Source organism: Cladophialophora immunda (assembly GCF_000835495.1).
Source record: "Cladophialophora immunda strain CBS 83496 unplaced genomic scaffold supercont1.2, whole genome shotgun sequence".
NCBI classification, from domain to species: domain Eukaryota; kingdom Fungi; phylum Ascomycota; class Eurotiomycetes; order Chaetothyriales; family Herpotrichiellaceae; genus Cladophialophora; species Cladophialophora immunda.
In genome coordinates, this window is record NW_015622542.1 from 1,935,596 (window position 1) to 1,957,188 (window position 21,593).

At 53.6% G+C, this 21,593-nt stretch overlaps 4 protein-coding genes across 4 annotated transcripts; 3 read left to right on the plus strand and 1 right to left on the minus strand.

Annotated features, from left to right (window-relative positions):
* Positions 1-621: 621 nt before the first annotated feature.
* On the plus strand, positions 622-5,681 carry PV07_02979 (uncharacterized protein; the record flags this gene model as incomplete). The annotated part of the gene is made up of 5 exons (XM_016389636.1): positions 622-917; positions 979-1,297; positions 1,354-1,476; positions 1,539-2,176; positions 3,104-5,681. 5 exons carry the CDS (start codon positions 622-624, stop codon positions 5,679-5,681), a joined length of 3,954 nt encoding a protein of 1,317 aa, XP_016251538.1.
* Positions 5,682-6,110: 429 nt separating this feature from the next.
* PV07_02980 (uncharacterized protein) lies at positions 6,111-7,997 on the plus strand (the record flags this gene model as incomplete). The annotated part of the gene is made up of 4 exons (XM_016389637.1): positions 6,111-6,640; positions 6,696-6,750; positions 6,808-7,623; positions 7,690-7,997. The coding sequence occupies exons 1-4, from the start codon at positions 6,260-6,262 to the stop codon at positions 7,995-7,997; spliced, it is 1,560 nt and encodes a 519-aa protein (XP_016251539.1). The 5' UTR covers positions 6,111-6,259.
* Positions 7,998-14,796: 6,799 nt separating this feature from the next.
* On the plus strand, positions 14,797-16,817 carry PV07_02981 (uncharacterized protein; the record flags this gene model as incomplete). The annotated part of the gene is made up of 6 exons (XM_016389638.1): positions 14,797-14,806; positions 14,871-15,085; positions 15,155-15,927; positions 15,983-16,098; positions 16,157-16,414; positions 16,471-16,817. The coding sequence occupies 6 exons, from the start codon at positions 14,797-14,799 to the stop codon at positions 16,815-16,817; spliced, it is 1,719 nt and encodes a 572-aa protein (XP_016251540.1).
* Positions 16,818-18,405: 1,588 nt separating this feature from the next.
* Positions 18,406-20,802, minus strand: PV07_02982 (uncharacterized protein; the record flags this gene model as incomplete). Its single annotated transcript, XM_016389639.1, has 4 exons — positions 18,406-18,622; positions 18,688-19,217; positions 19,270-19,466; positions 19,523-20,802. 4 exons carry the CDS (start codon positions 20,800-20,802, stop codon positions 18,587-18,589), a joined length of 2,043 nt encoding a protein of 680 aa, XP_016251541.1. The 3' UTR covers positions 18,406-18,586.
* Positions 20,803-21,593: the final 791 nt, after the last annotated feature.

Sequence of the window (21,593 nt, forward strand, 5' to 3'; positions counted from 1 at the left end):
CTGCTCCTGTCGTTCTCCGCAAGCTTGGTTGTCTTTTATAATGTTCCGATGACTGAGATCCGTCCTGCTACGCGGTCGTGCTGAGGGGCACTCGAATGCTCCCCGGATCGCTGATCCCCACATTCTCCGTACAACACCATGGCCGAAAAGTCCCCATATGGAGACCTCACTACCGCCGTTTCCGCCACCACTTTGCCATCCAGAGGATTCAAGTCGATGGGGCACCGGGGCAAGACCTTGATTGGCCACGCTCGATTCGACGTGTCCCTACATTCTCAGTCCTCACGTAGATATTGAGAACAACACCGAGGATGTCAAGACGGTCTTTGCACCTTGCAGGTTTTTGGGAGCTGGCGCAAGCTGTTTGAAAACATAGCGTCTCTAGCGTATGCCAATCCGATGCTGTCATGTCTTGTACAATGGTATAGTCAGGTTCATCTATATCGTATCGCCAAATTTCCCGACTGCGGAGGTGTTTGGTAGCGTGCAGTCTCCCTCACGGTAGAGGCTTCGGCATTCAGGAGCGCCACATGCAAAATGGGTTCCCTATTTATTCACCTATACTCATCTGGCCGAGCTCTTGATGGAACAATCTATTCTCAGTCCATATTTCCGTTCAGAATGGGCGTGCTTAGTATATTGATCAGAGGCTTGGGCGTCTGTATCTTTGTCTTGGTGGCTTTGGCTGTCCACCGATGCTGTTTCCACCCTCTCCGCCAGTTCCCCGGGCCTTTTCTCGCTTCCATTACCAATCTCTGGAAAGTCCAGCAGGTCCTTGGCGAGCACTATGAGGACACCCTCTTGTCTCTCCATAGGCGGTACGGCTCAATCGTTCGCATCGGTCCTAACCATCTGAGTGTGAGCGACGGTGGGGCGCTCAAGTCAATATACGGGGCCGGGCGTTCTTTCGAAAAGGGGTACACTGCAAGCCATCTCAGACTCCATGCTATGTCTCTGTACTTACTCAGGTACATCTAGTCACTTCTACGACGCTTTCACCGCCCTGAGACCAAACCTCTTCGGCGCACGAGATGAAGAGGTCCATTCCGCACGACGAAAGGCGGTCGCGTACAGCTTTTCGATCCAGTCCGTGTCGAGCATGGAAATCTACATGGACCAGTGTATGGAAAAGTTGATGAAACGCTTGGACCTAGCGGCCAAGGACTCCGAGACAATCGACTTGAAGCACTGGATTTCCCTCTTCGTGATTGATGTTCTGGGTGAGCTTGCTTTCTCACGCTCGTTCGGGGCCCTCGAAAAGGGAGGATCAGATATCCTCGAAAGTCTACGGACCCATGTAAGTGCTCGGTGCTCTACACGCCTTCCGTCACTCGGTGACTCACGGCAAGCAAGGTGAAACTGGCCATGGTGTCGGGGCAGATCCCCTGGGTCATCCCTTATGTGCAGAAATACCTCCAGAACGTTCCAATACGCAAGATCCGTGACAGTATCTCGGGGCGACAGTTGTTACGACTTGTAAGTGGCAGTACTGAGCCACCGCCGTTCTAGACAGAGAGTCATTCATTAACCCTTACCAGAGGGCCATCGATTCCGTCAACGCCCAACTGAATCTTCCCCGAGATCGCAGAGATCTGCTCGAGCGGCTGCTCGAAGAGTTAGACTCCGGCACCGACTCGAAAGGCAGAACCTTTGACTTGGTGGATGTACAGACCGAAGCTTTCGGCTTCATCATCGCAGGGTCGCATACTACCGCAGCCAGCACGACACTGCTCCTCTGGCATCTGCTCCACAACCCTGCGAAGCTTGAAAAACTCAGAAATGAGATAGACACCGTCCTCACCCCTACCAATTCCTCCATCTATCCGTTCAGCTCCATTTCAGACCTCGCCTATCTTGACAGCTGCATAAGCGAGGGGTTTCGAATCAATCCGGTCTTTGTGATGCCACTGATACGAGTGGTACCGCGAGGTGGACAAGAGATCGCGGGCTCTTTCGTTCCTGGCCACACAGACGTGAGCATTTCGAACTACGTTCTGCATCACAACGAGAAGGTCTTTGGCCCGCGTTTAGAAGAGTTTTGCCCAGAAAGATGGCAGGATGCAGACTATGACAAGGCCAAATATCTGATGCCATTTGGCTCCGGCCATCGCGCTTGCATAGGACGGAACATTGCGACGATGGAGATCCGAAAACTGATTGTCAGTCTTCTTGCGAAGTACGACTTTTCTCTGGTAGAGAAGACGAGCATCGACTCGTCGATGCCGCCGACGTCCAGTTTCGGAGTCGCAGACCTGGACGGTTCACTCTTGGTGACCGTACGACGACGGGCAGCGGATTGAGGCACCAGCAGAGCGGTCAGATACCCTCCGTCCAAGTGTAGATCGAATCATAGAAACGGGAGGGTTGGGCCAAGATGATGCCCTATGTATGGTCCGGCTGCACAAGGATGGTGCGCGGGCGTGTAACTGCCGAGTCCCGAGTTCACCGGAGCTTACGGAGCTGTACAAGCAATGCATACGCAGTATGAACACAGTCTATTAGTTTCCCGGTACCGGCCCCGACTGCCCAATGACTTGCCCTGTAATCAATGTGCGTCAGCTGCCCCGCATTCTCTAAAACCCAGTTCGCGGGGGAGGGAGATTCCTCCGTAATCGACTCGTCTAGCCTTGTCGTAACTCCCTTCGTCCTTGGATATCCAGGTGTCATTGCATCGCGGCGCAACCGGCACTCTGCATACACCTCAGCCCTTCTGAGAGTAGCAGTTGTCAGCATGAATTAAGTGTTCCGAGGACGACGCCTCCAGTCTAGAACGCCTTCTCTGGTGGGCCAGGATTTTTCTCAGTCACCAAGATGCGGCTCCCAGTCGATAAGACGTGTCGTTTCTGCGGCCGTCGATTCTCCAAGGCCGAGCATCTAGGTCGCCATCTCCGGAGCCGTAAGTACGCCCAGGTGGTCGTGGGGACGCAAAGGAAGCGGCAGCTGACTTTTACGTGGGAGAAGATACGGGAGAGAAACCCTTCAAGTGCTCTTATTGTGCTAAGTCCTATGGAAGAAGGTCAGTCGCCGCTGGCAATATTGCTCCCGCATCATCCAATGCACAAATCCCCGCCAACCAACCTGCGTGCTAACGCGCCCAATCCAGTGATGTTCTTCGTCGGCACATAAAAGATCACCACGATGGTGCCAGCGAAGGATCAGACAATTTCAACACGTTTACGGTGCAAGACAGCACTATCCAGAATGTCGAGCAGTGTTCGGGCCCAGGGCGTTACGACCATCCGCTGGGGGTTTTCGGACAAGACGTTCAGCGGTCTCTTATGAATTTGCAAGCCATTGACGCTTCTCCCGAGCTAGATCGGTATGACCTGTGTGGTAGCCTGGCTCCCTTTGAGGCTTACGACTCCGGATTGAGTCAATTTACAATGTCGATTGCTCAGAACAGCGGGGTTGTGGACTCTGCCTCCTCTCGTCACGGCCGTCCAACGTCCAGCTTGGGTAGCTACAAAGCCTCCGAAGACTCCATCTACGCAGAATTCTTATCGGGGCAGTCCAATGAGCCCAGCATGCTTGACATGGCTCCCTGGACCTCTCTTGGTCTGGATGACAGCCTGAGCTCGACATCTCTCCCTCCCACGGCCGATCTCGGCGTAGACCAACTCGAACCTTTAAACGGCCACGAAACTACTCGGCTAACGGAGGATTTCTTATGGTTGGAATGGGCCTGTCAGCTTCAGCACGAACGGGACGTATATGTTTCGCCGCCATCGGATTCGATACGCGACCGTTCGATGCTGCTGCCTCACCACAATGGGCGAGTCGATGCAGCCGACCGGCTGCCGGCAGAATGTTCACGAGTCGATAGCCTTGCAACATCAATGACATACAGTGACCTGCAGTCGAAGCAGACCACGATAGCCCCCGAGATGGCTTTCGCCGCATCCGCAAGACAGATTGTTGGAAGTCAACGTCTTTGGCCGTCCGACGCCAGGCTAGAAGACCACCTATTGTGCCCCAAGTGGTGGAACCACATCATTGTCGAGTGCACAGGAAATTTGTTCTCCATACAAGACTCCAGTGCAAGGAAAAGGAGTCAGCCAGTGCAAGCGCTTGATGCCACGTCTTATTGTGGCTTCGACCGCGAATGTCGGTCACGACTTGTCCGGAAGTTGGAACTACAACACGGCGGCCAAAATTCCTCGGGCTTGCCGGACGTCCCATTTCCATCTTCAGAAGTCCTAGCAGTGAGTTTGAACCTCTACTTCCGCCACTTTCACCCGCGAATGCCCTTTATCCACCGTGCCACTTTCCGGGCCAGCACATGCGACGAGAGCGTCCTCCTTGCCATGTGTCTAGTAGGTCTCACCTATCTCGATGACAAGGACGCACACAGATGCGTGGGGCTGTTGTTGCCGGCCGCTGTTCGGAGATGCAGGAAAGGGTTGGGTTCGAGCACAGATTGGGAGAGTAAGCCGTCTCAGCTTCTGGCTTACCTAGCTTCCGCCATGCTCCTGCTGTGTGTCTCACGCATGACACCGGCCAAATTCTTTGACGGCTGTGTACGGATGATGTACTCTGAAGCCATATCGCTGGCCCAACGCCACAGCCTTTTTCCCGTAAGCAGTGGCGATGATGCCTTGCAGGCGTTTCAAAACACCACCAACGGCCAGGAGGAATGGGAGGCGTGGGCCCGCGTCGAAAGCATCAAACGACTATGCGTGTGCTTGTCAATGGGCGACGCAATGTTCTCTCACGAGTACGAAAGAAAACCGATCCTTCACTTCGAACTAGCCAAGTACGTTGCCCCTTACAACATTGCATCTTTCGACGCTCCGGACGCAGACGCCTGGCGCAATTCATTACATGGTTCGCAGAAGGAGGTGAGACTCCATGTGTTGAGTCTGCCGCGCTCGACCGGAGACTACGAAATGCATGGCCTCTTCGCGATTTGTTGGGCTCTGATATCAAAGGGCCGGCATCGTCTCTCGGCACTTGCAGACGAGCACTCTCCGTATGTCGACTCTGCAAGAGCACTCTCCCAGGATCCTCAGATCCGAGTTGCGGTCAAGGTGTTGTCGGCGGTCCATGGTTGCTACAGAGGCATATTCGACTCGCTGAATCCCAACTGTCTGGTTTCCTGGCACAACACCTGCATGAATCTCACTGCAGATCGATTTCTATTCCAAGACGCCGCCGGAAGAAACGGACTCGCTCGTGCGAAAGCCGCCCTCAAAATTGTCACACAGTGGTCTGAAACCGCCGCCGCTCGGCGAGCATGCCTGCACGCCGCACAAACGTTCCGACTCTTGAGTCGTCGAAGCATCTCCGATGGCATGATGTTCCAATCCGAAACTGCTTTGTTCGAGTCCGCCTTGGTTCTGGGACTCTACTCATACGTGAGACCACAGACTCAGCGAGACAGTGGGCCTTGCGAACAGTTTGAGCTTCTGAGCGACGTGGACTGGACCGACATTGGTGGGCTTGGTCTGAGCTATTCGGACGAGGACGGACTCGTGACGAAGATGGTTTCTGGAGAATCTCCAAGCAGAAGATTCATCCGAGATGGCCTCCCGGTGTCCTTCGAAGGCGTTGCTTGTTCCGGAGGTTTTCGGTCTGCCCAACAAATCTTCCTCGCCTTCTTGACCCTGGTGAGACAAGTCGCAACGTGGAATGCCGAGAGATATTTACCAATTCTTCGGAGCTTGAGCTTTCGCCAGCCGTAGGGGTACAGGGGGGGTAGAGGTTGGGCCCTGCTTTGTGATGTCAACTTCAACTCGACCTTGAATCATTGCCGATACCCGACCTCCAGAGACCCTAGACCCTTCTCATTTACAGATGAGAGGCCAGGGACTCATGCTGCAAACGAAACACCATTCTGTCCGCCGCAGATACTTCCTCCAGGTGGTCTTTCAATGACTGGTAGAGCACAGCCTGCAAGACACGGCACTGAATGAGAATGGCACAGTTCTGGCCTACCCAGCTTCGTCGCGAAATGAGAGGGCGCCACTGCATTGACTGAAAGAGCTCCATCATCGGCATTTTGTGCTGCAACGGAGAAAATCTAACCTCTCCACCTCTCCCTCCACCTCCACCCCCACCTCCACATAGAGATTATTCTCAGCAGGCTGCGGCTTTGCGTGGAGCTGACGGAATGGGGATGTTTGGACCTTGTCCCACAACGGTCCGTTCGAGCCCTGACGGGCATAACGAATGTTTGCTTTAAGGAGCTTTCAGCGACTTCGCAGCATGGGATCCAACGACTCGCTGCCATACATTTGACTCACTGTCCGCATATGTGAGCATGGCCGGCGCATGTAACTTGCCACGAAGATGCTACCGGATGCTGGCGCCGGTGCCGGTAAAGCAGTCCCGGGCATACTCGCAGCCGATCAGGCCTGACAAGCAGTTTTATTCCTTTGCGAACCTTATCAACGGCCGTCTCAGGCATTGTGCACCGTTTCAGCAAGCCATCAACCCGTCTACCAAAGAGGCGCTCTGGGATGTCCCGATCGCAACCGAAAGCGACCTGAACGCCGCGACTGCAGCGGCTACCGAGGTATTCCGGACATGGTCACGCACTCCCTGGGCGAGACGTCAAGATGGATTGAAGAAGGCAAAGAGTATCCTCGACTCCGCAAAGCAGGATTTTGCCGCACTGTTGAGCTGGGAGGGTGGCAAGCCGGTAATCTTGTTGGCATTTCCCACGATAGGCCTCTACATCGCTGAATGTTGGGCAGATCCAATTTGCAGCGCTTGAGGTGGAACAGGCCCTTGCTATTCTTGACTTTCACGGTTTGCACTAGACCACGCGAAGAACACAGGCGGCACTGATGGCTGACCTGACCGCAGCAACCCACGAGCCGCTTGAGGATCGATTGATCCAAGATGACGACGAACTCCGCCTGACGCTGCGGTACGCGCCAATGGGCACTGTGGCTGCCATATGCCCGTGGAATTTCCCTTTGGCCCTTGCCATGTCCAAAGTTTGTGCCGCGCTACTGACGGGGAATTGTGTGATTGTCAAGCCTTCGCCCTTCACTCCTTATAGTGTGCTCAAGTTCGCCGAGCTTGTCAAGGACCTCTTCCCTCCCGGCGTGTTGCAGACCTTGAATGGAGATGAAAAGCTGGGTCCTCTCATGTGCTCGCATCCCGACATTCAAAAGATCAGTTTCACCGGATCTATCGCAACAGGGAAACGAATCGTGGCGTCCACGGCGTCCACGCTGAAGCGCGTGACGCTGGAGCTCGGGGGAAACAGTGCGAGCATCGTGTGTCCAGACGTCGATCCAGCGGTCGTGGCTCCTCAAATCGCGATGGGCGCCTTTTTCAATTCCGGCCAACTGTGTGTCGCGAGCAAGAGGATCTACGTGCACAACGACATATACGACGAGTTTCTGGAGGCCATGGTCGGCACAGTTCGCAGCTGGGTCGTTGGAGAGACCTCGGACCTCCAGCCGGGAACCATGCTTGGTCCTGTACAAAATGAAAATCAATACAACGTTGTTCGAGGGTTTTTCAAGGATGCCGAGGACAACGGATACAAATTTGCCCTTGGCTCCCCGATCGACGCCGACGCTTCTGCTCGATCGAAAAGCTTCCTCATCCGGCCTGCCATCATTGACAACCCGCCGGACGAGTCAATGATTGTTAGAGGGGAACCCTTTGGTGAGTCGCCTCTTTTCTGACAGCGGCTATCAGCGAACCTTGCCAGCGTCTGACGCATGTCCACAGGACCCATCGTGCCCGTCCTCAGGTGGGACGACGAAGAAGAGATCATCAAAAGGGCCAACGATACCAACACCGGTCTCGGAGGCGCGGTTTGGTCGGCCGATGTTGATCGTGCGCATGCCATCGCGGAGCGGATCGAAGCTGGCACGGTTTGGATCAACGGGTACGAAAGACCCCTGGCTCAGGCGTACTGTGCGGGTCAAAAAGAAAGTGGACTTGGAGGAGAATTGGGGACGGAAGGACTGCGAGGCTTTTGTAACGCGCAAACCGTTCATTACTACAAGACTCCAGTGGCTGGCCGGCGGACCTGACTGTTTGAAGCCCTTTGCAAGTGACCGACGAACCCCGCTACCCAGTATCCTGAACATCAAGAAATAGACTCGGGAGCGAATCTCTGTGCCACGGCAAGAAGCCTTTTACAAGTTGGCCCCCAATCGCCAGCCTTGACTACAATCGCTGCCTCTTTTGCTCAGCGCTCTGTGATGTGATGTAGAGCTCTCACCGAGTCTTCGCCCCGGACTCTATGTATATATCTGTATATGGAATACGTATTGATACTGGAGTCACTCTCGGACGAGTGTACGAGCGGCAAATACGGCCGGTGAGTTTCCTACATACCTCTGTGTAGCGAGTGTTGTACACCGTAAAGTCCCAGGGCATCTTCTCCCCCCTTGCTGCAGCTCGATATAGGCCGGGCGTCGCTTACAACGAACCATTCAAAGCCCAGAACCGCCGGTGGACAGCTCGTATATTCTCGCCTCTCGCATCTATCCTCGTTCCGACGGAGACCCTTTGGATCCGTCCTGCGGTTCAACATGCGGACCCACCCGAGAGTCTCGTCAACGGGATAAGTAATCGGGTGCTTTTCTTTGCTGTGTGAGATATTCCGGGTTAGCCCATCCTTCCTTCGAACATCTTCAATTTCTCTTCTTGCGATTGCAGACTTAGCGCGAAGCATTTGAAGCTATTGCTGGCACCCTTTTCGAGTCTCCTAGTACTATGGAACTTCATCAATCCTCAACGTTGCCAAATCTTCAAAAGTTCGATGTTCAATGTAGTCGGCGAAGATCCAATTGATAGTTCACTGCAGAGGTGACTCAGTTGCGAGCCGTCTTGCTCGTTGACATGTTCCTGCTCCACAAACTTTGTCCAGCTCGAAAGACGCAAGTATTCATCGGGGTATATTTCTCAGGGAATGTTATATCGTCGTCAGCAAACACAATAATTTTGTGTGCCTCCTTTCGTTCTTGAGGAATATGGGCAATAGCGGATGTAAGCTGTTCTCGTTTGTTTGCACAGCTAGCCTGGAATTCATCAATTCTAATTTTGTCTCAACTCTTTTTATTCCACTCCAGGGAGCTTGAACCGCACCAAGAATACCAGGAAGAGCGCATATCGAATGTACCGAGTTCCAGCTTTTATATGGTACTGAATTCCTTCCGAAAGAGCCTGGAGGCTTTCCCAGAGTATTGTAATCACAGTCATCACGTTGCTCGGTGTGAGAATCGGGTTCTTCGGAATTGGAATATGTCTATGTCTCATGTATGAGATACCTCGAATAAATAAGGCGATTACATTTGAAGATGCTAGAAGTATTAGGTACATAGTTTCTTATTAATAGGCCATGGGGACATACAATAGTGTGATAAGCCAGAGTGATCGGTGGCCTGCCATCATAGAGTAAGTGAAGAGCATGTCGGTGGGAAGTTCGACAACACTGCTGCCTATTTCTGTCTCCTATGGATTCGTGACTATTATACCGGGGCTCTGCGAGTCCCAACACACCCACTTTCATCGATGCCAATTTCTTGATAAACGTATCTGTGCAATCGGCGAGAATTGTGAAACTAAAACATTATAGTATTGACAAGGAAAGGAAAACTCAACCCGATCCCACTATCCTGTTAATGGGGATCTTATTTCACACCCCTCTGAGTAGGATTCTGATTCTCGGCTCTGTCAGATCAGCACAACCCACACGTCCGCCACTTTCCACATGGAAGTTTAGGCAGTATTGCAAGGGCAGGGAATCTGCCAGGTTCCTGACGCTCGTCTGACACGGGTGCCTAACCGAGAAGCAAGTTCAGCCGACCGGAAGGGGCCAGAATAAGCCCCTGGTGTGTCTGCTCAGGGAGTGCTCAGGGAGCCTCAGTGATGCTCAGCCAAGAGCTCAGTTAAAGCTCAGGTTAAAGCGGCCTTCGCTCACCCTCTAGGACCAAACTGTAAATAGCAAGTAGGTTTTTCGTTCTCGAGTAATAGAGGTGAGCGGCTAACTATCCATTCTACCCGTTTCTCTCTTCAGTATATATAGTTCTCGCAGCTGCGTGAGAGCGCGTGATAGATTCCTGTGCTTCAAGATTACGGGTGAGCGGCAGCTGAGACCAATCTCTTACTTCGCCGTTCGAAGCTGGTGGAGGCTTGCACTCGGTCGGAAACTAAGCGTCGCTTCCACACCCTCCTGTTTCACCCCCAAAGCCTCTCTGAGCTTCCATTCCTTCGTCGGGTCTACGAGTCGAATCTGCCCAAACGATCAGTCTCTGTCAGAACAAACATATCTTGGCGGTGAAGGCAAAACAGAGAGCACTTCAACTCACATCAAACGTGGAGTACATGGTCGCCACGAGCTTGTAGATCTCACAGCGCGCAATGTTTCTTCCCATGCAAGCGCGATCACCCGCGCCCCAGGTCAAATCCGCCCTGCTCATCCAACGCAGCCGCTCTGCGTAGGCATCCGGGCTCTCTGTGGGCTCCATCAGCCACCGCTCCGGCCGGAACAGCTGTGCGTCGGCGCCGTAGACGTCTTTGTTGAAATGCGTCGCGCCGCCCAATATCGCGACCGCCGTGCCGGCTGGCACGCGGCGGCCGTCGTCGAGGATGAACTCTCGACCCGGGGGGATCTCGCGGCGAGAGAGCGCTGCGCCGAGGGGGAAGCAGCGGAAAGTTTCGTGGATGACCGCGTCAAGGTAGGTCAGTTTCTGGACCTCAACCCAGAGGGGCGGCATCTGGAGGCCGGAGGATTGCAGCTCGGCGTGCAGGTTGGCGGCGATGGAGGGCTGCTGGCCGAGAAAGTAAACCACCGCTGTGACGATGGCGGCGACCGATTCACCGCCCGCGAAGAGCGGCGTCGTGGCGTAGCCATGCAGGACCAGCTCGTCGACGGTCTGCGGGAACTTCTCCTTGGTCTCCAGGAGCTGGTCGAGGAGGTCCTCGCGGTCATTGCGTCTTGTCGTCGTCCTTCCCTGAGCCCTCCTACTTTGGATGAGCTCGCGTGCCCGGCGCGGGAAGGAGCCCATGCGTTTGATCATGACCTGGGCCAACGGAGTCCTCTTGAGAAGTGAAAACACCCAAGGCATGCAGACGCCCTGGATCATCGCATACACGTCAGCGCAGACCGCAAGCATCGCTTTTCTCTCTTACGGAGCCTACCATAGATCGGAACTTTTGAGCTTCATGCAAGCCCTTGAACATGCCCTCTCGGTCAGCCTCGCCTCGAATCAATCCAAAGTCGACGGATGCGGTGATCTTCATGATCGTGTCATACGCAACTATTTGGGCATGTTAGCGGTCGACAAGCAGACCAACGGAAGTGTCTCTGCCCACAAAAGTGCGCCCATTGGTAGACAGGCAGGGGCTTTCCCGCGGCAACGAACTCCTTGTCGAGTTGGTGGACAAACTGGAAGATGCACTCGTCGATGAAGCGTTCCGACTTTGTGACGTTGGACATGGAATAGATGCCCGCGATCGGCCGTTTAATGGCTGCATGGTCTCTGGGGCTCTCCATCGCCAAGATGTTCGGGTATACGACGCCGTTCAGCTCATGTCGTAGTGGTTTAAAGTGATGGCTCTAAGAGGATATTTGCTCCGAATGAGCGATGGCTCGGTGGATACGCACGCAGTTGGCCAATACATACTTTGGGAAGCGGTGACCTGTTGCCATATACTTGTTCGATCATGGCTGGGTCCGAGAAAAGCAGGGTTCGCGGCCCAACTTGGACCACAGGACCGTACTCCTCGTGCAGCCGCACGATGGTCAGACGTGTTCGCTCGTGGTATGTATCGAGCACTTGAAACAGATCTGAAGGGATGTTAGACCTACTCGACCCATGGCATCAGCAGGAACGTGAGATATGGCTACCTGTATACTTGCGCCACCACGGTCCCGGAAAACGCCATAATCCCGTCCGCAGAGGTGTTGCCAAAAACCAGACAACACCTCCAACGACGCAAGCTAGAAACAAGAGAGTAAGCATTTTCAACGTGAGAAAGGCTCGCTGAAGGTCATTTGAGATGGCATAGCGTTACTGATTTTACCTTATAGGTGAAGTTGGGAGCCCAGCAAAGCATACTTGGGTACGACCTTCCTGCAAACCCCGAAATCGCCGAAGTTGGGTTGTCTCGTGCTGCGTGACATGGTCCTCAGAGCCAGTTTCGGTCCTCCTTCATATTGCCGGAGCTTCTCGAGGGGCCCAGGGAAGTCACAGCTGATATATCTCTATCATCTACAACTTGTTATGTTATAAGACGCCCAATCAAGAGTTCGGTTGAAAGCTTAATTCACTCTCCACAAGTATCAAGGTCCTCGGGACATTCAGAGATACATTTTGCTTTTCAATCCCACATCTGTCCTCTCTTGTGCCACTCAGACGGTCTTCTAAATGACTCTTCAGCTGACCGTGATAATCATCGGGGCCGGCATTGGTGGTCTGGCTACTGCAGTAGCACTCCGTCAAGCCGGTCACAAAGTCATCGTCCTGGAAAAGCACAGCAATAAGCGCGAGGTCGGCTTCGCTGTAAGTATATCCCCCAATGCAAACAAGGTCCTACGAAGTCTAGGGGTCGACTTTAAGGGTGCTCGTATGGTGCACTGCACCGAAGACGTGTTCATCCAAGCAGCACCAGGCCAGCGGCCATTTCAAGTACTATTGCGGTCATCATTAGCCCATCTCGAAAAAGAGTACGGGGCACCATCGACTACTGTGCACCGCGCAGATCTGCACAACTGCCTGAGGAACCTGGCAGCCTCAAGTCACGGTGCAGGTGTACCGGTGGAAATTGTAGAGGGAGTTTCAGCAGTGCATCTCGACTCTGCTGGCTCGGTCACGCTGCATAACCGGGAGGTGTTGAGGGCGGATTTTGTGGTCGGGGCAGACGGCGTGAAATCCAGAGCCCACCAGGCTGTTGTGGAAGATGGCAGAGAGCGGCTGGCAAAGCTGAGCGGAATCAGCAATGTGCGGGTTTGCGTGCCAACCAAGGCACTCGTGGAGGACGAGGACTTGAGAGAGTTTATGGAGCTTGCGCCCCATGGAACCTCCGTAACTTTAGGCACAAGACCAGATCGGATGATTCTGCGGTACCCTTGTCGGGAGTAAGTCATCTCGCTCAGTTTGATAGAGATTCCACTGACAGGGCCGTTTTTTTATAGCAATACGCTCCAAAACTTCGGCTTCTATGCCGCCGTCGACGACGCGCCCGGAAGCGAACAGAAAGTAGAAACGCAGTCGTCAAAACAAGTTGCCCGCGACCGCATGCAGAGCTTCGACCCTTCTCTCCATAAAATACTTAATCATTGCGGCGAAGAGGACATGTACCTTTGGAAAGTGGCGGACCGCGACCCCCTGCCCACGTACCACAAGGACCGGCTGATCGTCCTCGGCGACGCTGCGCACCCAATGCTTCCCACCCTCGGGAACGGCGCGGGGATGGCAATCGAGGATGCAGGAGCCCTAGGAGTGGTTATGGAGGGAGTCGCCGACGTGAGCGAGGTGACAGGAAGGTTGGAGCTGTGGGATAGCGTGCGGAGACCAAGGGCAAGCGCTGCACAACTTTTGAGTCGGACGACGGGGGTGGGGTACGACCTCAGCAGGGAGACACAAGACATGGTGAGGGAATACCTGTCTGAGGAGGAACTTCCAGACTTGACACTGGCGGGTGTGAAGAAAATGTTGTTTCGCTACGATTGCCTGGGGGAGACGAGGAGGGCACTGCAAAAGTCGAGAGGTTCGGCGAATTGTGCTTAGCATGGGTGTCTCCGCCGAAATCGTCGAGCTTTTGAACTGTTCGGTGCCGCACAGGAGGAATCACCGATAGAGCGTGCAAGGGAGCACTGTTGGTTCCTGGACACCATGGCAAGCCCCTGCTTTCGGCGAATGCCCACCTGCTTGTAGTGAGGTGGCTACTAGTCGAAAGAGGCTAAAGGTATGAGATCTTCTCCACAATATCAATTCCCCATCAGCCTATGTTGGCTTAGCGTCTTTCACTAGGCTGGCATCTCCCGATGAGGGGCATGCAACTAAACGAAGTCGGGTCATGATGCTGTAGGGTATTGATGATCCACCTGTTGGTTTTCGGGGATCCCTGTCACAAGAGCGCCAATTGCGGCGAACTTGAGGTCATCCGGACAGCGTGGCAAGCTAGATTTTGGTGGCAGGGTTCGAGACGTCTTCCGCTCACAGTACTCCGTACCCCGTATGGTTTGAATACTTCGCACGATCGGTTGGGGATTTTTTCGGGGAGAGCAGCAATAGGCAGGATAATCTGTGCGTTTGTTGAGACGTTGTTGATCCGACACTATCGACGTCTCATGTCTTGTGCCAACCGCCCGCGCCACACCAGTGCCATGATTCCCGAGTAAGCTGCTTATCAGCAATTGACCTGAGTAGATAGAGACGCCACCCCTTTCACTTGTTCCGCGCGTCTCGGATATTTTTAGCCTTTGGCTGTTATGAGGTCAGCCCGAACTCTCTAGCTGAATATTTGCTCGCATGGATATTGAGGTTCTTTCACAATTATTGGATATACCATCTTTATGGGCTCTGAGGAGCATTGTAGCTTTGTGCTGTCTGGCTCTATCACTAGGCTATGACGGATATCCTGCCATAGGGATCCTGATAACCCGTCGAGGTCTCGCAGGGCGGTAATACAGAGACAGAACCCAGTCCCAACCACACAACACATCGACTGTCCAACAACAACCGATGATTTCCAAGGATTTACCGCTCTGGACACTTCCGGTTCCTGCACTCGAATCAACTCTCACTGAATCAGACCCCCTGTCCTGAGTCTGATTTGGAGTTTCTGGCTTCTTGTCGAGGAAGCGCTGCTCGCTTCATCATGGCAGAAGGTACCGTTTGGCCCTCATCTGTTCTGATTATCTGGCTGGACAGCTAGCTGAGCGACTCTGACAGACCACCCTTCGGACCATCGCCCCGAACAAGCGCCGTCCCTGAACAACCACATTGTCCAGGGCAAGGGAGATACTCTGGAGGCGGAAATGGGATTAGAGACGACGTCAAAAGATCCCGCACCCCCAGCAACGGCGCCATCCTACCCAAGCCCGCTCAAACAAGCGATCTTAGTCATTGCCCTGCTACTCGCCACGTTCATCGTTGGCCTTGACACGGTACGAAGTAGACACCTCGTCTTTTCTAGCCGAGACATAGCAAAAGCTAATCGTGAATCCTCGACATAGAGTGTCATCGCCACGGCAATTCCCACCATCACAAAGGAGTTCCACAGTATCGACCAGGTCGGATGGTATGGCTCTGCGTTTCTGATGTGCCTGGCCATGTTTCAAGGTGTCTGGAGCAAGGCATACAAGTACTTTCCGCAGAAGACCGTCTTCCTCTGCTGTATCTTCACTTTCGAAGTTGGAAGTCTCGTGGTCGCTCTGGCTCCCAATAGCGTTGCCGTCATTGCTGGTCGTGCCGTCCAGGGTCTCGGAGGAGCAGGCCTGACCTCGGGATGTTATATCATTGCCGCATTGATTATGCAGCCCTCGCGTCTGTCCATAGTCATGGGACTGTTTGGCGCCATCTGGACTTGTGTATCCGTCTTGGGTCCCGTCCTTGGTGGAGTATTCACCCAAGATCTTACCTGGAGATGGTGCTTCTGGATCAACTTGCCCATTGGAGCCGCAACGTTTCTCATCATTCTTTTTCTCTTCACCACACCGTCACATTCCCACTCTGTCACAGCGCCGTCTTGGAGGAAATACCCGCGCGAGTTCGATGCTCTGGGAGTTGCGCTGGGGCTGGGGGCCTGGATTTGCTTGCTCCTTGTGCTGCAAGATGGTGGCGTAAAGCACGCCTGGAACTCAAGCTTTTCCATTGGCTTGCTCGTTGGATTCTGGCTCTTTGTCATCGCCTTCGTTGTCGCCGAGTGGATACAGGGCGACGCGGCTACAATCCCAAAGCGACTCTTGAAGAGTCGTACTATTGCAGCATGTGCCGTCTATAGCTTCGTGTAAGTCCAAGAAGCTTGGTGGTGGATGTTGAGACTAACCATTTCGTGTCTTCAGCTCTAATGCTGGTGGTGTCTCTCGAACATACACCCTTCCAATCTACTTTCAGGCCGTCCAAGGAGTCTCACCGTCGGACAGTGGTGTACGCACAATTCCCAGCGTGCTATCATTCTGTATGAAATAGCCAGGCTCTCTTTTTGAAGGAAATTGTACTGACGTCGGCTACCAAAGCGCTCGCAACTTTCAGCTGCGCCATCCTTCTGGGGAAGGTTGGGTATTACCAGCCCTTCCTTTGGGCAGGTGGCATCCTGATCACGATTGGATCTGGTCTATATTATACTTTGGATCCAAGTTCGTCGGCTGGGCATTGGATTGGATACCAGGTCATTGCAGGTGTTGGACAGGGCATCGTCATCCAGCTACCTGCTATGGTAGCACAGAGGGTCTCGACGCGACAGGATTTATCTGTCACTGTGGGGATCATGATGTGTAAGTCATGGTCGCTTACAAGTCGGTAGGGAGCGGAGACTGATGTATCACCACAGTTGCCCAGTTTGTTGGCGGCGGTTTCGGTGTGTCGGCTGGCCAGGCCATCCTCAACAATCGCCTGGTTGACACGCTCCCCGTTGGCAACTCGGTTGTCACCCCTGCGCACGTGCTGGCTGCAGGCGCTACAGGACTCCGACAAGCATTCCCAAACCCTCGAGACCTCGCGGCCGTTGTTGCCTCGTACATGATCGGTCTCAGGGACGCATGGGTTTTCACGACTGCGATGAGTGGCGCTGCTTTCCTGACGGCCTTTGCGGCAGAATGGAGGTCCATCAATGAGCCCGTGCCGGATACGAAGCCTCCGGTCGAAACGCCATCTGCGCCTGAAGAGGTTAAGGCATGATTGTCCCGAAGCTATCAGCCTTGCCTGATGGGTCCTGGTGCTACGTGGATAGAAATAAAACGGTCCGTGTCGTTGCTTCAAAGCTTGATGATAATATATGGATTAGCGGAAGAGGGCTCTTACTGATAAAGACACACGCAATATTTGACATGGCTACACCGTATCTGTCGGCGTTGAGAATGAGTGCCTCGGCAGTCATGATGCCACACTCCTTCTCCTGCTTCCTCGCGCTCTCCTCGTGACGCCGGTACAAGGCTGGCAACCCACGCCGGTTGTATACGATGAAGATCCGACAAGGCGGAAATTGTGTAGGATCAGACCACCACAGCGCCACGATTTCAGTCTGGGTTCCGGATAGTAATAGAGGTGGATAGCTACGTATTCTGGCCTACTTGAATTTGCCGGATGGGGAAAAAAAGGCGGAGCTGCGTGGCGGGCGATCCGGGGAGATAAATATTTGGGTGGTTTTCGACCGGCCAAAAAACCAGTTAAGGGACTAAGTGTTTGTTTGTGTGGTATGTAGGAAGATAGGTATCAGGAGACTGTTCACTGAGTGCGGCGCTGTCGACTTACAGAGCTGGGCGAATACATATTCTGCAGTAATTCGCATTGGTCTTGGATCTGGTACGAGGGTTGGTCTGATTGTTTTGTAGTCGAAGAGAACCAGTCTAAGTGGCCATTGGAAACGGTGTTGGTCATTCTTTTTATCTCGGAAATACTCGTGGTCGCGGCCGTGGTCATCGCTGTCGTCGTTATTGCCACTAACATTTCGTTCTCATCCATAACAAGTCACTCTCTACGGAGGATAAAAGATCAGAAGAAGATGGACATCCAGACCGCCAAACGCACTCTCATCACCGCCAACCACATCCTCCACCACCAAGGCCAAGTCCTCGACGCCTACGGCCACATCAGCGTCCGGCACCCGGCAAATCCGTCAGTCTTCCTGATGGCGCGGTACGTGCCCGCTGCGCTGGTCGCCTCGCCCGATGACATCGTCGAGTACCGCGTCGAGGACGCGGAACCCGTGGACCCGCATGCCCCTCGCGGCTATACGGAACGTTTCATCCATTCGGAGCTGTACAAAAGGTTTGGGGAGGTGAGGAGTGTCTGCCATAGCCATGCGCGGGAAGTCATTCCTTGGGGTCTGTTGGCAGGGAAGGGATCGGGGCTGAAGGCCTGCGTCAACACGAGTGGATTTTTGGGTGAGTCTCGATTATAATATAAAACCGCCGTTCAAGGCAGTTCTAGCCCCCTTTCTTCCGTCTGATCACCATCATCATGGAAATTGAGGAAGATGAAGAGTACGACGAGGCGAAACTTACGAGAACTGGAAAGCTGAATTTGATCGCAGGGAAGGAAACGCCCATCTTTGAGCCACGTCCACACTTCAGGCCAGGAGACATCAAAGACCTTCTGATCCGGTCCGAGCATCTGGGCGCTGCACTTGCAGCACTATTCACCAATACAGCCAGTAGTGGCGGCCAACTAGACCGCAGCGTGGTACTGATGCGGGGGCACGGGATGACTGTGGCTGCAACGTCGATCGAGCACTGCGTTTTCCGTTCGATCTATACGAGAAACAATGCCATTGTCCAGACCACGGCGGTGATGTTAAGAAGCTCGTTGAAGCTGGAATCGGATGCCAGCCATGAGCACAATGAAGACGAAGAAGATCTGACGTTCCTGGATGACGAGGAGGTGGCGGATTGTACTGGAATCAACGTGAAGACAGTCCTTAGACCGTGGACTGCGTGGAGCCGGGAGGTTCAGGCAAATCCGTTGTATGTGAATCTTGCGTAGGTCTTAGGATTGGCAAGCAGTTAGTCAGGCGTCCAGCGGTATCACCGGGGTATGAGGGGGTATGTACCGGATTATCACTCCAATCGTCCATCAAACCTGTCCAGCCCGTGCTGTCCATGAGCATACTCTCAATGTTTGCGAATTCGTCCTCAAATCCGGCTCTCAGAGATCCTTCACCCGGCGTCGGCTGATAAGCTTCTTGTGAATAGGCAGGGTACAGAGTGTTCACAGCTTGCTGGTGCGGTGTCTGATGAGTATACTGATACCCGATAGCATTAGCATGTACTGGTGGCTGACTGCCGTTGCCAGAAGTCGCAACCCCTAATGGCGCCCCGGGCCTGTCAGAACTGCTTGGTTCTCTCGAAGGGGGCTTGCTTCTGGATGAGGGCAGGGCCTGCAGCCTAGCTCGCAGTTGTTGAATGGCTTGGACATATCGAGATGCAAGAGGGTGCATTTGACCACCCACGCGCTGGAGCAGCTCCAGGCCTATTCTGACAGCATGGTCAACGTCCACATTGGGAGGCAAAGCGATATCTGCCTTAGATTGGGGTTCCACCGTCTGATATACCAGCAAGACACCAAGTGCCGCAAAGACGTCTAGAGAAGAGTCAGTGGCGTCGGTCAGAACAGCAACCAGAGAGCGTCTTACAGTGTGAATTATGCCAGAACGACGATAGCTTATTCTGGTGATGCAAGCTCCCCATCTGAGTGATCGAGTCGTAAGCCGCTGTTACACAGCGCTTGACACACTTAAGCATAATTTCGCGCTGGAAAGGGTCTGTGACTCGCCGCGTGATGTAAAGCAGCAGAGTTTGACGGTGGATCAGATGTCGCGCGTGGAGGTATCTGAGAGAATTATCAATTAGCCCGTTGCGAAAAGACCAAGAGTGGATGATGCCTACCTCATCAGCAGCACATTTCTCTGCCTTTCAAAGTGCCACTCTAAGCCTTCTGCTCCTGGTTTGAGGTGACTAGGAAGATTCTCTTGCCATGTGGTCAACTCACCATCGAGCTGAATCGACAAGGCCAGGAATTGAGTGGTATCCATTACTGGCCTCGCTTTCTGCGTATTGTCTCCGGGTCCATCGCCACTGTACAGAGTCTTCAAAATCTTTTCCATCAACCGGCACTGCGGAATGACCTGGTTGAAATACTCCAGCTTGGAAGGCACGCCTTGAGGCTGAACGGACTGTCCCTCCTCGTTGGACAGGAACTCGTCGTCCACTGCCAGTGGCATTCCCACTTCGATTCCTGGACCGTCCGGGATCGTGGGCCGACCGACCTTCATGCTTAAAACTCGGTCGAGGACGAAGCAGCCCCACCACACCCTCTTGCGTACTTCCTGCTCAATCATATCTGAAGTAAAGGTGACAGGGTTGAGGTGCAGCCCTAGTCCCTGTGCTGTGCGTATTGCAAGTCCGATAACGGTCCAGCAGTTGTTGAGCTCGAGGGCTCCATGGAGGTACTGACCCATGAGTAACAAAGCTTGAACGAGCTCGATGGTGCTGACTTGCAACATCCCAGACACAAGCAGTGTCTTTGCTCTTTTGAAGTAACGAGACCGATCACCAGCTGAACGGCCGGTGACATTGGCGTGATCGCTTCCGAACGCAAACACAAGATTGACAAGTCCATACCAGGCCAGACTCTGCTGTGTGGCCTCCTCCCCACCTAGATCCTGACTAAGCCACAATCGCCGATATCTCTGTCGAAACGTCCCCTCGTGCAAGTAAGGGTTGAGCGGATGTCGGTACTTGAAATATGCGTCGACCAGACGATCAGCCACGAATCGGGATGGCAAACCAAATGGATCGTCAGACTCGGCGCTCAAGAGCTCGAACAACGGGACTGATGGCGAAGAGGCTGCGAGAGACGTATTAGGGTCTCTTAGAGCAGATCCACTGGCTGGACCACCTGACCGACCAGTCGATACTTCCTTCTCTGGTGAGCTGACTTTTGCCATGAAATCGAAAGTCGAAGATTCGCCAAAGTACTCAGTTGGAGTACCCTTATTCGCGTCACTCAAGACAGTCGCTGGATCAGACGCAGCGGTATGACTTTCGCTAGGCAATCGTATGGCTTGCTGTTGATCGATTGCACGAGGGCGGTCCGGTATCTGATTCTGTGAGGGCGACATGTATTGGGTACCAGGATTGATCGTTTGTCCATCATTGCTGGGCATCGTGGCAGAGCCTTCCATTTCTCCCGGTAGTGTAGGGACATTACTTCTCATGCGTGAGCCATTATACAGAGTGGATTACGGCGCTGACGGTAGCACTTACAATCGCCGTGAATTGGCCTGTTGCGTAGCAGCAAGTTGTCTCTCGAGCATCTCATTTCGCATCTTGAGCTCTTCAACATAGCTTTGGAATATCAGTGTTAGCATTTTGCCGTTTAGATTGTGTAATATGGGAGACCACGCAGTGCACGATACGGGACTACCTACTCTTGTGTGACGCTCACTCGCGCTCTTTGTGGAGAGTAAACACATTCTTGCCGACGCTGTCGACATTGCTGGCAAGACGGTCGCTCGCCATCGCATCTGTTCTTCTTCAGTCTGAAAGGCGTCAGTAGTCACATCCCTGCAAACGGTCCAGGTGGAGTCTGGGGTCAGAAGTCCCACCTGCAAAGGTCGCAGGCGTAGCCAATGCGGCGTCTCTTGGAGGGTTGCTTAGTGGCATCCTGCTCGTTGTCCGCAGGCGAAGCAGTAGCAGACTCGGCTATCATCCTGCAGGAAACAGTTCGTAGGTTGTGTGATTCTTTGTCTCCTGACCAGGTTGGAAAACGCGGAGTAGAGATGATTTTGGAAGGGGAGATATCTTCATTTCCGCCCTCGGAACGCTGTGCCGGGGTGGCCGGGGAAATAGAGCGGAGGGTGGGGTATCAGGCTTGGCATTAACATCATCTTCTTCCCGCCTCGTCATTCATTGTTACTGGCAGCTTGCAATGGATAGTTGTAGAAGGCCAAACCTA